At 45.2% G+C, this 16,960-nt stretch overlaps 1 protein-coding gene across 5 annotated transcripts in view; it reads left to right on the top strand.

The window, feature by feature from the left end:
- Positions 1–16,960, top strand: part of akna (AT-hook transcription factor) — a 152,439-nt gene that overhangs the window by 98,970 nt on the left and 36,509 nt on the right. For all 5 annotated transcript variants that reach the window (XM_048558752.2, XM_059638127.1, XM_059638125.1 and 2 more), the window contains 4 exons: positions 8–251; positions 1,576–1,727; positions 5,914–6,099; positions 6,556–6,814. In XM_048558752.2, the coding sequence (XP_048414709.1) occupies positions 8–251; positions 1,576–1,727; positions 5,914–6,099; positions 6,556–6,814 (841 nt within the window). The remainder of the gene's footprint in view (positions 1–7; positions 252–1,575; positions 1,728–5,913; positions 6,100–6,555; positions 6,815–16,960) is intronic.

The following is a 16,960-nucleotide window of genomic DNA, read 5'->3' as shown; positions in this document are numbered from 1 at the left end:
CTCCTAGGGAAGTGGAAGGGAATATTTTTCGGCTTGGAATGCACTTGGAGGATCTGAAGGAACAAATTGACCAGCGTCCAGAGAGCCATTCCGCAACAGAGCATGAACCCGATATGTCCATAAAACCCAACTCATGGGTAACACCTGTCCCTGTGCCTCAGACTCCAATTCCAACCCCATTAGCGATGGCTCAGTCTCCAACGTCAGCCCCGCATAGGCTTGTAGACACAGTCCAGAATCTCAAACCTGAGGTAAGATTCATATCGTTGCCGTAATGAGGTGAAGAATTTGACTTGTATTTTCCATATTGAGGGACACTAGAGTTGAGTTGGAAGACTCATTCATTTCTTTCCACATAATGAGCATCAATAACTCTCAGTACAGCTCAAATTACAGTTAGTCATGCTCCTTTTCTTTGAATCCCAACTTGGGAGAATACACAGTGTATTTCCATCCCTGTGCCTCATGTTGGCAATGACATTACTTTAAATCATGCAGCACCTTCTACATAGAAAAGCAACTCAACACACGGTGTTGGAAAAGGAAAAGAAAATGAACACTGGGCCAAAGAAAGATATCAGGAGAAGTACCTGAAGTTTTCCTAAAGAGGTGGAGTTCAGAGACATCCTCAAAAGAGGAGAGAGAGCTGAACAAGAGGAGAATATTTGGGAGAAAATTATTCAATGTAAAGAATCTTAAGTTCCCAGTGGAGAAAAGAACGGAGGGGAGAATGCATAGCAAACCAATGTTTGATAAATGTCAAATTAGTGGATGATTTTGTACTGGGTGTTGGCCAGGGGAGAAAGACTCCAGAGGGATTGAACTGCAAGTTTAAGGCATTTAATTCTGAGATTTTGTGAAACCAGAAGCAAATTATTGCTAAATAACAGCAGGGTTGATGATTGTACAATTCTTTTGGAATGATCTAGGATATAGGTAGCATTTTTCTATGAGCTGAAGTGAAAAGATACTGGAGGATCCCCAACTTTCCAGGATTAGTTTGTTGTTCGTTTCTTTGACCTGATTTTTTTCCTATGTAATTGAGGACAGTGTGAATACTTCTGAAGAAAGGCGAACTATCCAATATTTTGAAGCAGAAATATTATTTGAAAATGTTTAAAACCGCTCCATTTCACTCATCATTATCTCTGCTGCCCATTCCAGATCAATATAGCATCCTCTGAGGAGACATGTTCAAGGGATTTGCTTTGTTAGTCTGCTAAACATTAAGTAAAGGAGCACTACTTAACCAAAAACAGAAATGCTCACAGTGACTGGCTATTATTAAATCTAGACAAATAAATGACTCACCTGGTCATCATCTTATTGTTTCCATGGCATGGTTGTGCACAAATCAGTTGCAGTTTTGCCAATGTTGTAAGAGTCACTACATTTCTAAAAGTATTTTTCATATATTGTGATGCTTTTTGCAATGTGCTTCAGATCTGAGAAGTATTTTCTTTCTAATGCCTTTTCTTAGCTGTTTTAAGATCCATTATATCATTGTCCAAAAACATCTAAACATCATGTGTTGCACTGAGGCATTTGAAAGAGTTTTTTTTTTGTTTTCTGCAGAGCGCAGTTCCGAGTGCAGCACTCCAACATAAAAAGGTCGACGTGGAGGTGAGCTCAGTGAGTGGAGAAAGTGAGGATAGTGATGCCATTCCTGAAACCTTGAAACACAAGACGATGCAACTGGAGGATAATTTTGACCAGCTGTTGGAGCAGTGAGTGCAGTTAAGATTATCTCATCTAATCCTTTAATTAGTCTCCTTCCAGATCAAGTGAATGAACTTGAAAGTCTGTAAATGGCACATCACACTGTGAAACCTCAGGAAATTCCAGCTAAGAATACACGTCTCAATCGTGTTACTTTCCTCGTAATGCAGTGATCAATCCTGGTGAAACTCATATGCATCAAACAATTTTGTCGCAATAGTCAGCCAAGCCAACTTGCAAAGCTTTGTTCCTGGCTTAATGGAAGATCTGCTTCCAGTTTCGTAGGGCTCTTGTGGAGCAGCGCTAGTGTCCCTGAGCAAAGAAAACAACATTTCATGATTGTGGTACATTTGAATATAGAATCTTTCTTGCTGGTTCAAGTCTCACTAACACCTACGCATGCACATGTAATGACACCTCTGTGCAGCTCAATTTGAAAATATCTTCCCAGTTTCCAGGCACATTGAACAACAAGAGCATTTATATAACTTTAGAGTGTCAGTAACAGTTTTCTTTATATTTTGTTTCCTGTTAAATAAATACTCAGAGGTAATTTTCATAAAGCAGTTTCATAATTCCCTTATACTGGAATTCAATGTATGTGAAGGAGAGCTTATTGAAGATTGAATACTAAAGCGTTCCTAACTTCATATGACTTATTTCTTATTGCTTTGCTTGTATTTGTTCTTCAATAAGTTTTAGATTTTCATATCAGAAGACTCCTAATTTGCATAATTAGCAGAAAATACAGATTCACAGAATCTTAATTTGTGGATCTACCAAGAGCTGAATGCTACCAGAAAAAGACTAAATGTCATTTTCATGAATGGTTTCTCTCTGCAAGGCCTAGAAAGTTTACTTGGGCTGTGGTCTGCATTAACTGGGGCCATGCACATGTTTGGCTTCTCCATGGTTCTATGCTAGCCCAGTTCTCCCACTTGCCAGAGGTGGAAGTACACACTACTAAGGGTGTTCCCAGGATTCCTAGCACTGGCAACATGCTTAAAAGCCCATCGTGCATCCGGTCAGGTGGTTAGCAGTCCAGAGCTGCCTGGCATGGTTCGATACATTGGCTACAGACAGGGCAGACAAAGAAGGTTGGCACCATGCTTTGTGGACAGACACCTGGAGATCCTGGGGGGATGGAGTGATACAGCAGCGTAAGGCTGTCCTGATGTCCCCCAGGACACAACACCAAATTCTGCCAGCTTGACCTGAGGTGCCACCTAGCTCAGTGCAATCTCAACTATGAACTACTCAGCAAAGCTGCAAGGAGATCATGCAACTACTCTGTCTCTGCCAGGATAAGTGCCACCAATTTCTCTCTGCTGCCTTACACTCACTCTGACTTTATCACTGCACCCACCTCCCACCAAGACTCCCACCATAGTCACTATTGCACACTGATTCTTCCCTCACCCACTGTCATCTATCTCAAAGTCTCAGCCATCTGAGTCTGGATAGCCTACCCGCTGCCTATTCACTTACTTGGGATATCTCATCTCTTTTTCCCAGCTGCACCTTCACTAACAGTGATGGATGACAGTGGGTGAGGGAAGAATCAGTGTGCAATAGTGATTGTGGGAGTGTCTTGGTGGGAGGTGGGTGCAGTGTTAAAGTCAGAGTGAGTGTAAGGCAGCAGAGAGAAATTGGTGGCACTTATCCTGGCAGAGACAGAGTGGTTGCATGTCCTCCTTGCAGCATTGCTGTGGAATTCATGGTTGCGATTGCACTGACCTGGGTGGCACCTCAGGTCAAACTGGCAGGGTCACCCACTTCCATCTCACTCAATTCCCTTATTTCCTCCCATTACAGGAGAGGCCAGCCCATAAAAGGGCCCAAAATGTTGGGTCAGAGTGGTTGGGGAGCCAAACATTCATCTCCTCATCCCCTATGTGGAGAGGATCTTGACCATCACTGGTGGGAACTAGGAAGGCTCGCATAGGGATGCAGAAATATCCATGTCTTGGCAACCAAGTAAGAAGCATTGTCCACTGCTGTGTACTCCCCTGTTACCCTTACCAAGAGTGTATTCTTAATGTGTCACTTGTTCATGATGCATTGTCGCTTTTATCTCCTGCTGATACGAGTATCATTACTAGAGGGTGGCACTGCTAGACATGGCTTCCTCCTTGTCTGAGGAAGGGAGAACAGATCTCTCCAAGGAAGTAGCAGCAAGGCTGCTTGTTTTGCATTCTCTCTCTTCCCCACCCCCCACCCCTCCCAACATCCACCAGAGCAGAGACGGACACCTCAAGATGTATGGTAGTGAGATTAGGGTCGGGGCACATGCTAGTGCACACATCACTGCCACATCACTGCAGCTCGCTGAGGTAGAGAGGACTAGCATTGACCAGGAACCTGCTCCAGACCAGACAGGAGAGGACCCCGTGGTGTTACACATTAGCAACTCCATATGAGTGCACACAACGACCCAGGAGCAGCAGGCACCTTCGGTGGGGCACAAGGGCTGCAGCAATGCATTTGGGACTCTGCTGCCTCAGACGTGCAGTCTCCTTGGACAGGTTGGTGTCTGCCATGGAGAGCCAGCTCCATCAGTTTCAGGGACTGCTGGAATACACATGGACCTGTACTTCATTGCTCTAAACAACAGCAAGGCAACAGGGGGATGGTGGACCTTGAGCTCATTCCAGCTGACCCTTCCTCAGAGCGAGACAGAGCAGTGTTAGTAGACATCCAGCCAGGGGAGGAACCACATACAGGATCAAAGATGCAGGGACAAGGACTTGATCTGCACACAGGAGGTTAATGCCTAGGCTTTATATAGAATGTATAGAATGTGCTTGTAGGTATTGCCCTTTGAACAATCTCACATCGCCCAAAATTGAAACTCCCCCACTCTCAGAGCAAAGTAGTTACACCCCTCCCTGCCCCGGTTGTGGTAGCAGCCATTATACATGTGCTATTTCCCACATGTCACAGCAGTCACTCTTCACAGTGAATCTCAGGCTCAGCCTCTTAGGCTTGGTGAACCCTCAAATGTACATACTCCTCATTTGGCACCCCTGTGCATTAATCCCACATGCTCTGAACTTGCTGAAATCCCCAAGCTACCTACCTACTTAAACCGTCATCTCCTGATTTTAACCTCCAAGCCCCAGGCATACCGAGTACAGGTGTAATTGTGTACTCTATCCCCATGCGCTGCTAATCGGTCTGACCACCACTTCTCCTGTATTACCCAATGGGGAAGTATACATGAGAGAACATTCCTAAAAAAGAATGAGGATCTCTTATATGTGCCTAATATTTTTGTAAAGAACACTTAATATTTCAAAAATCTGCTGTCCAATCAATATAATGTTAGAGATTGGTATTCTTAAAGTGGCTTTATCATTCTAAGTCATTAAAAGCAGTGACCTGAAGAGTTGCTGCAGTATGTTGTGAGGATGGCACATACTGAAGCCGTTTGTAATTTTCTGTCTATGTAATGTGTACCATAGATGGTCAGATTCTGTTAAGTCAGATACCTTGGAGTTTATACCTCTACTGTTTACCAGACAGTAACATCGGGGTGGCACCATGGCTCAGTGAATAGCACTGCTGCCTCACAGTGCCAGGGCCCCCGGTTCGATCCCACCCTGGGGTGCCTGTCTGTGTGGGATTTGTACATTTTCCCTGCGTCTGTGCGGGTTTCCTCCCACAGACCAAAGATGTGCTGGTTGGTGGATTGGCCATGCTAACTTGCCCATAGTGTCCAGGGTTGTGTAAGTTAGGTGGATTGGCCATGGGAAATGCAGGGTTACAGGGAAAGGGTACAGGGGTAGCTCTGGGTAGGATGGTTTTCGGGGGGGGCCAGTGTAGACCTGTTGGGCCGATTGGCCTATTTCCACACTGCAGGGATTCTATGATCACAGGCTTATGTACATTTTCTGTCTCAGATTACTGATATTGCTGTATACTGACTCCACTACGCAGAGACTGAAGGCAAGGCAGGTACTTGTACATTGTGATGTTGTGCCTTGTCTGCTCTGGAATCTTTACCAAAGCACAAGCAGAGATCGACTTGCATAAGAAAACAGTAGTGGTCAACCCCCGATGCTGAGATAACATTCACTGGCTTGTGCTTTCCGGCTGTTCAAGATTCTGAGTCCCGAAGTTCAATTCAAGGCTTTGCAACTTTACCCTCCCTACTTCTCCCTGTAAACAACATGTCTCCTTCCTGCTTTCCAGATGTAAAAACATTAAGGATTTACCTCTTTCACTTGGCCTTGAGAGAAAGAGGGAAAACCCTGAGACTCCTCAGCTACCGCCTACTGCATATGCTCAGGAGATGGGAATGATGGACTTAATCCAAGAAGGAGGGATAAAGACTTCTAAAGACAACCTGGACAAATACAGCAGTGACACACCAGAACTGTGAGTAGGAACCATTTTGAGTAGGTTAATGCCCCTATTTTTTATATTCGGAAGTACTCTTAGACACAACTGAATATTTTTCTTTCCCATCTCCAAACCCATAGAGTACTTTTTTTTCATGTATTAACCACCACTAGTAAATCACCCACAAATCCAATTGAATAATTTACATTTAAAGGCCATTCCAGGCAATGCAAACCATTGTAGGAGAGGGAGAAAGGTAGGGGGCTAAAATAAAATTGAGTTGGAAGGGGGAGTTAAAGCATTCCACTCTCTCCTGCTAAAGGCATCGAGGGTAATTATCCATTTCTTATCAGTGACCGTTTTAACGGAATTTGATGCAACACTGCACCTCATTAATACAGCACCTTTAATATTGAGTGTTTTGTATAATCATTGTTATTGAGTTTTCCTGAGCTTCAATTGGCTAGTGACATTTTCTTCATTTACGAAAAGGAACAAAGCAACAATATGGGAAACGACACTCAGTAATGCTTTCAAGGACGGCTTCGGGCCACGACTGGAACAAGAGGAGTTGCTGCCTACAGATACTGAAACCGGACTACGCACCAGATTTCCCAGCTCGAAGGGAACTTCCCCTTCGCAAAAGAAGGACCTTTTTTGTCGAAAAGGCCTGACGTATGTGGATGGAATTGCTTCTCCCGAAGACATGTCTCGCAAAGCTTTGCACCAAGCCACACTAATCTCTCTAGAGGTAACTCAACCACTTACAATATGACGTGCCTGGAAGGTTTTGTTAGTTGGGGAAAGGAACATGGATTTGATACCAAATCTTCAGCAATTTAGATGTTTGTAAGCAGGGGGAAGATAATAGAGGTAACTGTGGCCAACTGTGATTTCAAACGTAAGAAAAACATGAGTAACTCCTTTAAAAAAAATGTCAAAACACACAACAGGACTCCAAAACCTGAATAGAAAACAAACAGGTTTACATTCCAGGTACAGGTTATTACCCAAACCCCATTTCCATTTATACATAGACCTATATTGTTTTACTTTTTATATCAATGACTTTCTGGCAGTTGAGTATGTCAGAGCTACATGCACAGCTTCCAAGCTTGAGGTTTACTATTCATTACTACAAGTTAAAATAGCACGGTGCATGGGTCTACAGAGGTTCCTCAATGTCCAGATAGTAAGTACAACACAGAGATGTGCAAGTCATTAGTGATCATACTTAAAACCATCTTGAAAACGACAGACTAAACTTCAGTGAACATTTTCCTTTTTTTATGTTCTGAGTTCCGAGCCAGAGTCTAGTTAACGAATAGTATTTGTTGCTCATTCGGTTTCATAATCGGACATAGTTTGTGGTGCTGAGATAACAAGGTGCAGAGGTGGATCAACACAGCAGGCCAAGCAGTATCAGACGAGCAGGAAGGCTGATGTTTCGGGCCTGGACCCTTCTTCAGAAAAAAATTTTTCTGAAGAAGGATCTAGGCCCGAAACATCAGCCTTCCTTCTCCTCTGATGCTGCATGACCTGCTGTGTTCATCTAGCTCTGCACCTTGTTGTCTCAGATTCTCCAGCATCTGCAGTTCCTAGTGTCTCTGAACTAGTTTGTGGTGCTGTTGGTTTTGGAATTTGCCTCTATTTAAATGGTGCCCCCCAGTGGTCATTTTGTTTTTTTGACTGCCCTGGCAGCCTCAATTGAAAATCAACCAAATACTACAGGGATATTCTGCTACACATCCAACATTGCCATGTGCAGAAATTGTGACACTGACTAAAGGGAGAATGTCAATACAATTTCCCAGTATCGAGCTGGGAGCTGTTTGAAATTTCTGTTGCAGAGTGACTGCAAGGCAAAATCTGAGACCTGCCAGGCATCCACTGAACAGTCTTCAAGCTTCATAGGGAAACATTTAATCTGAGAAAGGATCAAACTCTGTTTGAATTCTGCTTTGAATTGGATACTGAAGGTTGGAGAGTGGTGAACAGTTTTTCTGGCTATGCAGTTATTTTCTAATTAACCTGTTCAGAGTCACAGAAGTCTGTAGCACAGAGAAAGGCCCCTTGACCTATCAACTCTGTGCCAGTCAAAACCAAGCATTTAATTATTGTAATCTAATTTTCCAGCACATGGTCATAGTCCTGTTCAAAGATATTATGAAACACCACTGGTGCTGGTAGGACTTGAACATGGGCTTCCTGGCTCAGAGATAGGGACAGTATCACTGCATCATGAGATCCCTACCAGATATAATCTATATATGATATGTGCAGGCCTTCAGTGGGTGACTTCTGTCAGACCATGTGGACTAAATTTTTAAGCAGGATGCGGAGACAAGTTTCAGTGTGTGAGTGGTCGCAATTTAGTTTCCATTTGGAAGAAACCTGAAATTTATCTGCACTCCCTACCTTGCACCATTTTGCTGTGCCCATTTTTATTGTGGATCAGAAACACCTAGTATGGAACCTGCTTCCGCTGAGATCAGGTTAGTCATTTTGAAGCGGGAGCTGAAAGCCGTTTTGGTGTGGTGCTACGGGGTTTTGGAAGTCCATGATGAGGTTTGGTGATCACTTTGAGGCCTTTTCCCATCTCGGCCACAATTGTTTTAAGTCCAGCTGGGTCAAGAAAGAATTAATGCACACGCTGGATCATCAGCGAGAGCAGGATATGGGTACACAGGTGGATGCTTCGATCTGTGCACAACCAAGAACCTGGAAGTAAGGCAGAGAGGTGACTCCTAAGAGCCATCCTCCATTGAAACCCTCACCTCTTTAGCCTAGGGAGGTGGTGGCATAATGATACCGTGACTGGACTACGCCTCCAGAAAGCCAGACTAATTCACAGGTTCTGAGGAAGGGTCACCTGACCGGAAACATTAACTCTGATTTTTTTCTTCACAGATGCTCCCAGACCTCCTCAGTTTTTCCAGCAAAACTTCTGTTTTTGTTCCTAATTCACTGGATCACCAGTCCAAATCTCACCATTGTAGCTGGTGGAATTTAAAGTCAATTAACTAATACGCTGCGACTATAAAGCTAGTGCTATTAATGATGACTGTGAGAATTGTTATCAATTCTCATAAAAACTAGTTTGCTATCGTCCTTTACAGAAAGAAATCTGTTCTCCTTATCTGGTGTGGCCTATATGTGACTTCAGACCTGCAGCAATGTAGTTAACACTTGACTGCTCTCTGAAAAGGTAACATAGTCAAAGGCTGTGAGGAATGAGTGGCAAATGCTTGGCCTTGCCAATGAGATCCATGTTGCATGAAATAAACAAAAACCTTTACTTCTCCTTCCCCGACTGACACCTGCCTTTTCTGCGGGCGACCTTCTAACCTAAGAGTCTGGGAGCTGTTGTACTAGCAGCAAACATGGCCGCCTCCTTAGCACCAGCAAATTCTGGGTTTGCCAGGCAGTGGAAGGCCAGCCCTCAGCAGCCTCAACTTTGTCATTCTGTCATTGATACGAATTGAAAACAGGCCAGCAACCAATCAACTGCCTGATTGCAAGTAAATCCAGTCAACTTTCACATCCTGACAGAAAGCTTGCAGGGCTTTTCATATCCATTTAGGGGAGGTTGGCTTTCCTGACTGGGCCCAACATTTATTGCCAATCTGTTATTGCCCTGGAGACAGCAGTAGAGAGCTGCCTTCTTGAACCACTGGGGTTTATTAGCTGCAGCTACGTGCACCATGATGTTAGGTAAGTTGGTAAAGATGCTAAGGAGACTGGAAGGAAGGGCAAACAAAGCCATGCTTCGAGTATGCTTCAAAAAGGGAATAATGTCAAAAAGACAGTGTAAAGAGCTCTCTACCTGAGTGCATGTAGCATTGGTCGACAATCTGAAGGCACAAATATGGGTCTGATCTAATTGCCATCACAGGAGTATGCCTGCAAGATGATCAGGATGTGGAATATTTCAAAGATACTTGTTGTTTAAGAAGGAAAAGGAGGTGGAGTTGCACTGATGATATGGGATGGGATCAATGTGTTAATAAGAGAGGATCTCTTATCAGAAGAACAATGTGTGGACACTAAACAGATGCTGGAAATCAAAAGCATAAGCAGAAATTGCTGGCAAAACTCAGCAGGTCTGGCAATGTCTTGGAGAGAAAGTAGAGGTAATGTTTCAGGTCCAGTGGACCCTTCTTGAGAACGGGACCCGAAACATTAAATCTGATGTCTCTCCACAGAAGCTGCCAGGCCTGCTGAGTTTCTCCAGCAATTTCTGAAAAATGTGTGAAATTTCTTGGGTGCAATTAAGAAACAACAAATGACAGCAGAGATTGGTTGGAGCTATTTATTAGCAGTTAGATCGTGGCGATTGTTTGGGGTACGATACAGCATGGACATAACAGCTATCATGGATGACTTCAATCTGAAATTGACTGGGTAAACAAACTGAGCACTAAAACTGTAGAGAATGAGTTTCTGGATTGTGTTAGGAATGTATTTCTGAACATAGATGAGCCAACAAGAGGAGATGCTGTTTTAGATCTAGTATTATGTAACAACAAAAAGGGCTAATTAGGGATCTTGTTGTGAAAGATGATGAACGACCACAATATGATAGCATTTTATGTTATGTTCTGAAAGTGCAGTAGTTCATTCTGAAGCAATGGAGTTCAATTTGAATAAGGAAAATTATGAAGGCGTGAGACACAAAATGATTGAGGTGGACTTGAAAAATACATTAAAAGGCACAACTGAACATAGGCAATGGACAGACATTAAAGACCCATTGCTTGACTTATGGGAACAGACCATTCCCTCAAGTTGCCAAAACTCAAAAACGGTCAGTTAAATGTGGCTAACAAAGTAAGTTCGCGATTGCAAAAGATTAAAAGAAAAAGTCTGTAAGGTTACTAGAAATAGCTGTAATTCTGAGGATCGGAAGGTTTGTAGAATACAACAAAGCAGACCAAGAAGCTGTTAAGGAAAAGGAGATTAGAACATGAATGCCAGCAAAAGATTAAAAAAGAAACCTAGCAAAAGATTAAAAAAAGGACTGTAAAAGCCTTTGAAGGCATGTAAAAGGAAACATTTAGCTAAAATGAATGTGGTTCCATTTAAAGGCCGAGTCAGCAGCACTTTTAATGGGAAATAGAGAAATGGCAATGAGGCTAAATGATTACTTCGTGTCTGTTTTCACTGAGAACATACCAAAAATATAACAAAAGTAGAGATCCAACTGGCAAGGAAGAATGAGATATTAAAGAAAGAAGATTGTGCTAGAGAAATTATTGGGGCTGAAAGTTGATAATTTCCCAATACCTGGTGGTCTTCATTCCTGAATGTTCAAGGAGGTACCTTTTGGGAAATTTGATGCATTGGTGATTATCTTCCAACATTGTGTAGATACTGCAATGATTCGTACAGATCAAAAGGTAGCAAATGTCATTCCACTCCATTGTATAATGTACTGAGAGAGAAAATAGAGCTAGCTCTACTTCAGTCAAAGGGAAAATGCTAGGGTCTGTTGTAAAAGATGGGAAAAACAGACATGTTTTGAAGATGTTACTGACAAAATTGGTATAGGAGAGCTGGTGGACATGGTGTACTTAGGTTTTAAAAAGGCTTTTGATAATGTCTTCCACAGGTGGCTGGTTAAAAAAGATTAAAACACATAGGATAAGAGGCAATGCATTGGCATAGATTATTGCTGTAACAGACAGAAAAACAATAAATGAGTCTCGCGTTGGTAGGCTGCAAATCATGAGGAGCCACAAGGATCAATATTTGGCTCCATTGTTCACAATGTTTGTCAACAATTTGGAGTTGGGGATCAAATGCAAATTTCCAGATTTGTGGATGATACGCAGCTTAGTGGGAATGTACATTGTGAAGAAGCTGTAAAGCAGCTTCAGGAAGATTTGGACAGACTTAATGAATGACCAAGAACATGGCAAGTGGAAAATAAAGTGAAAAAAACATGAGATTATCCATTTCAGAGAAAAAGATGTGCAGGGCATTTCTTAAATGGTAACAGATTGGAGCCGGTAACGATGTACAAAGGATCATAGGTACCTTTATTAATTAGTCACTGAAGGCAATCATGAATATACAGCAAGCTGTTAGGAGGGGAAGGGGATGTTAACCTTTAATACAAGAGGATTTGAGTACAGAAGTAATGATGATGTTTAGAATTAATAGGATCAGAGATAATGGGAACTGCAGATGCTGGAGAATTCCAAGATAATAAAATGTGAGGCTGGATGAACACAGCAGGCCAAGCAGCATCTCAGGAGCACAAAATCTGACGTTTCGGGCCTAGACCCTTCATCAGATTTTCCGCTGTCTTCGCCTCCATGCCTACTTCTTCAACCGGGAACCTAACCCTCCTTCCACTGACCCCTTCACCCGCTTCCAACACAAGTCCTCCTCCTGGACACCACCCCCAGGCCTCCTACCCTCCCTCGACCTCTTCATCTCCAACTGCCGTCGATACATTAACCGCCTCAACCTCTCCACCCCTCTCACCCACTCCAACCTCTCCCCCGCAGAACGGGCAGCCCTCCGCTCCCTCCGCTCCAACCCCAACCTCACCATCAAACCCGCAGACAAGAGTGGCGCAGTGGTAGTATGGTGCACTGACCTCTACATCGCCGAGGCCAGACGCCAACTCTCCGACACCACCTCCTTCCGCCCCCTCGATCATGACCCAACACCCGAGCACCAAACCATCATCTCCAACACCATTCACGACCTCATCACCTCAAGGGACCTCCCACCCACAGCCTCCAACCTCATTGTTCTCCAACCCCGCACGGCCCGTTTCTATCTCCTTCCCAAAATCCACAAACCTGCCTGCCCTGGTCGACCCATCGTCTCAGCCTGCTCCTGCCCCACTGAACTCATCTCCACCTATCTGGACTCCATTTTCTCCCCTTTGGCCCAGGAACTCCCCACCTACGTCCGTGACACCACCCACGCCCTCCACCTCCTCCAGGACTTCCAATTCCCTGGCCCCCAACACCTCATATTCACCATGGACGTCCAGTCCCTATACACCTGCATTCCGCATGCAGATGGCCTCAAGGCCCTCCGCTTCTTCCTGTCCCGCAGGCCCGACCAGTCACCCTCCACCGACACTCTCATGCGCCTAGCTGAACTCGTCCTCACCCTCAACAACTTCTCTTTTGACTCCTCCCACTTCCTACAGACTAAGGGGGTGGCCATGGGCACCCGCATGGGCCCCAGCTATGCCTGCCTCTTTGTAGGTTACGTGGAACAGTCCCTCTTCCGCACCTACACAGGCCCCAAACCCCACCTCTTCCTCCGGTACATTGATGACTGTATCGGCGCCGCCTCTTGCTCCCCAGAGGAGCTCGAACAGTTCATCCACTTCACCAACACCTTCCACCCCAACCTTCAGTTCACCTGGGCCATCTCCAGCACATCCCTCACTTTCCTGGACCTCTCAGTCTCCATCTCAGGCAACCAGCTTGTAACTGATGTCCATTTCAAGCCCACCGACTCCCACAGCTACCTAGAATACACCTCCTCCCACCCACCCTCCTGCAAAAATTCCATCCCATATTCCCAATTCCTCCGCCTCCGCCGCATCTGCTCCCACGATAAGACATTCCACTCCCGCACATCCCAGATGTCCAAGTTCTTTAAGGACCGCAACTTTCCCCCCACAGTGATCAAGAACGCCCTTGACCGCGTCTCCCGTATTTCCCGCAACACATCCCTCACACCCCGCCCCCGCCACAACCGCCCTAAGAGGATCCCCCACGTTCTCACACACCACCCTACCAACCTCCGGATACAACGCATTATTCTCCGACACTTCCGCCATTTACAATCCGACCCCACCACCCAAGACATTTTTCCATCCCCTCCCCTGTCTGCTTTCCGGAGAGACCACTCTCTCCGTGACTCCCTTGTTCGCTCCACACTGCCCTCCAACCCCACCACACCCGGCACCTTCCCCTGCAACCGCAGGAAATGCTACACTTGCCCCCACACCTCCTCCCACACCCCTATCCCAGGCCCCAAGATGACATTCCACATTAAGCAGAGGTTCACCTGCACATCTGCCAATGTGGTATACTGCATCCACTGTACCCGGTGCGGCTTCCTCTACATTGGGGAAACCAAGCGGAGGCTTGGGGACCGCTTTGCAGAACACCTCCGCTCAGTTTGCAACAAACAACTGCACCTCCCAGTCGCAAACCATTTCCACTCCCCCTCCCATTCTCTAGATGACATGTCCATCATGGGCCTCCTGCACTGCCACAATGATGCCACCCGAAGGTTGCAGGAACAGCAACTCATATTCCGCCTGGGAACCCTGCAGCCTAATGGTATCAATGTGGACTTCACCAGTTTCAAAATCTCCCCTTCCCCTACAGCATCCCTAAACCAGCCCAGTTTGTCCCCTCCCCCCACTGCACCACACAACCAGCCCAGCTCTTCCCCTCCACCCACTGCATCCCAAAACCAGTCCAACCTGTCTCTGCCTCCCTAACCGGTTCTTCCTTTCACCCATCCCTTCCTCCCACCCCAAGCCGCACCCCCATCTACCTACTAACCTCATCCCACCTCCTTGACCTGTCCGTCTTCCCTGGACTGACCTATCCCCTCCCTACCTCCCCACCTATACTCTCTCCACCTATCTTCTTTTCTCTCCATCTTTGGTCCGCCTCCCCCTCTGTCCCTATTTATTCCAGTTCCCTCTCCCCATCCCCCTCTCTGATGAAGGGTCTAGGCCCAAAACGTCAGCTTTTGTGCTCCTGAGATGCTGCTTGGCCTGCTGTGTTCTTCCAGCCTCACATTTTATTATCTTGGAATTCTCCAGCATCTGCAGTTCCCATTATCTCATCTTTAACCATCTCCTGTTATTAATTCAATGATGAAGTGTTTTTTATACAGTCCAATATTTAGAAAGCTAGGTACCAGAGAACTGAAAATATGAAAATGCTTAAAGTTCTCTTAGAAATTCTTATGCATTGGTAACCTTCTACCAATTCTATCAATGAACCAACGCTATGATTCAAAACCAAGACAATTTAAATAGCGCAATGGATTATTTCCAAGAGGATTTCTGTATCGGAAGTCATTGCTGCCTGAGACATATTCAAAGTTGTGTGAATAATATTGTGTTGCAGAGCAGAGAACTCCAAAATGGAAGTGCTTAATTGGACACTTCTTTTCATTTCGCATCTTAACATTGATTGCTTCAGCGATTCCCAGTTGCCAGCAGTTTCCCATCTGCTAGGAGCTCCTGTAATTTCAGAAAGCTACACCAGATGGCAGTAGAGGTGCTGCAGGACCGCTGCCTCAACCCTCCTATCCCATTGTATGTCATCAGTATTAATTTTTACTGACAAATTATTCCCTGCTGCAGCAATAGAGCTGACTAAAGGTGTGAAAGTGAGGGAACAACAACGACTTCTCTCTCTCTCTGTTTCCCCAGTGCAATTATTTTAAGCTGGTTCATCGCAATTGCATGATTGGTATGCGATAGCAGCAATATTTACAGGTGACACAGTTCTTTTTCATAATAGGTTCGGACCAGCATGCATCTGGGTTGGAAAGCGATAAATGAGAGTTAATTTCAGACACCAGTCACAGATTTCAAAGCTTGGATATTTTCAAAGATGAAGTTTTACACATCAAGCCCATTGATCTATACAGAGACCCCCTCAGGATGATACTGGATGAGAAAGGGAAGCATTATCGATGATTTCATCGATATACTGGAAGAAGTGGGGGCTGGAATTCGACTACAACAAGGGATGTTCCACGAACCCACTAAGACACAGGCATAACTGGGGCTTATGTGGGTACCCATGGTAACCCCTCTGACTTGAAGAAAGTGAGACGCAAGTGTTGAGGGTGAGGATGAACTTGGCCAGGCGGAAGAGGGTGGTGGTGGATGGGATGGTTCAGGCCTTTCTTTCAGGAAGAAGAGGAGAACCTTGCAACCATGCTGGTGGGGGATGGACCTCTATAGGAATTCCGTGTCAATGGTGAAGAGGAGGTGGCTGGAGCCCACAAACTTGAAATTCTGATACTCATGTAAAACAGAGGAATCACAGATGTGTGTGGGCAGGGACTGGACCAGGGGAGAAAACACCAAGTCGGGGTAAGAAGAGATGAGTTCTGTGGGGTAGGAGCAGGCAGAAACAATGGGTCTTGCCAGGCAGTCCAGTTTGTGGATATTGGGAGGAAGGTAGAAGCAGGCTATGCAGGGTTGGGAATCTGTGAGATTTGAGGTACTCGGAAGATCACTAAATGACATCAGATTAGTGACCATGATGGACATTGTTCCTGGACATCATTGTTTCTATTTGTATATCCACTATAAACCCACCAACTCCCACAGTTACCAAACTATATATCCTCACATCCTGCTACCTGTAAAGACTTTATTCAGTTCTCCCAGTTTCTCTGTCTCATTTACATCTGTTCTGATGATGCCAACTTTGTCAAAGAGGCCTCCGACAGTTCACCTTCTTCCTTAACCAAAGATTTCCCGGCACCCTCATTGACAGAGCTCTCACACATCCGCCCTCACCCCCTCTCTTCCCTCCCACAACAGTGATAGGGTCCCCCGTGTCCTCATCTACCATCCCACCAGCATCCACATCCAGAGGATCATTAGCTGCCATTTCCACCACCTCCAGCAGGATACCACCACTGGAAATACAATCCCCTCCCCTCCCTTGTCAGGCTCGTGCAAGGATCGTTCTGTCCGGGACACCGTGGTCCCCTCCAACTGCTGACGGTGTTACACCCACCATTCACTTCCTCCTTCCTCACTATCCAAGGCCCTAAACACACCTTCCAGGTGAAGCAGTGATTTACTCGCTGTTCACTCATTCTTGTCTACTGTATTTGCTGCTCAGTGTAGTCTCCTCTACACTGGGGAGAC

The sequence above is a fragment of the Stegostoma tigrinum genome, chromosome 29, assembly GCF_030684315.1.
Source record: "Stegostoma tigrinum isolate sSteTig4 chromosome 29, sSteTig4.hap1, whole genome shotgun sequence".
Classification (NCBI taxonomy): domain Eukaryota; kingdom Metazoa; phylum Chordata; class Chondrichthyes; order Orectolobiformes; family Stegostomatidae; genus Stegostoma; species Stegostoma tigrinum.
This window is presented reverse-complemented; position numbering and strand designations above follow the sequence as displayed.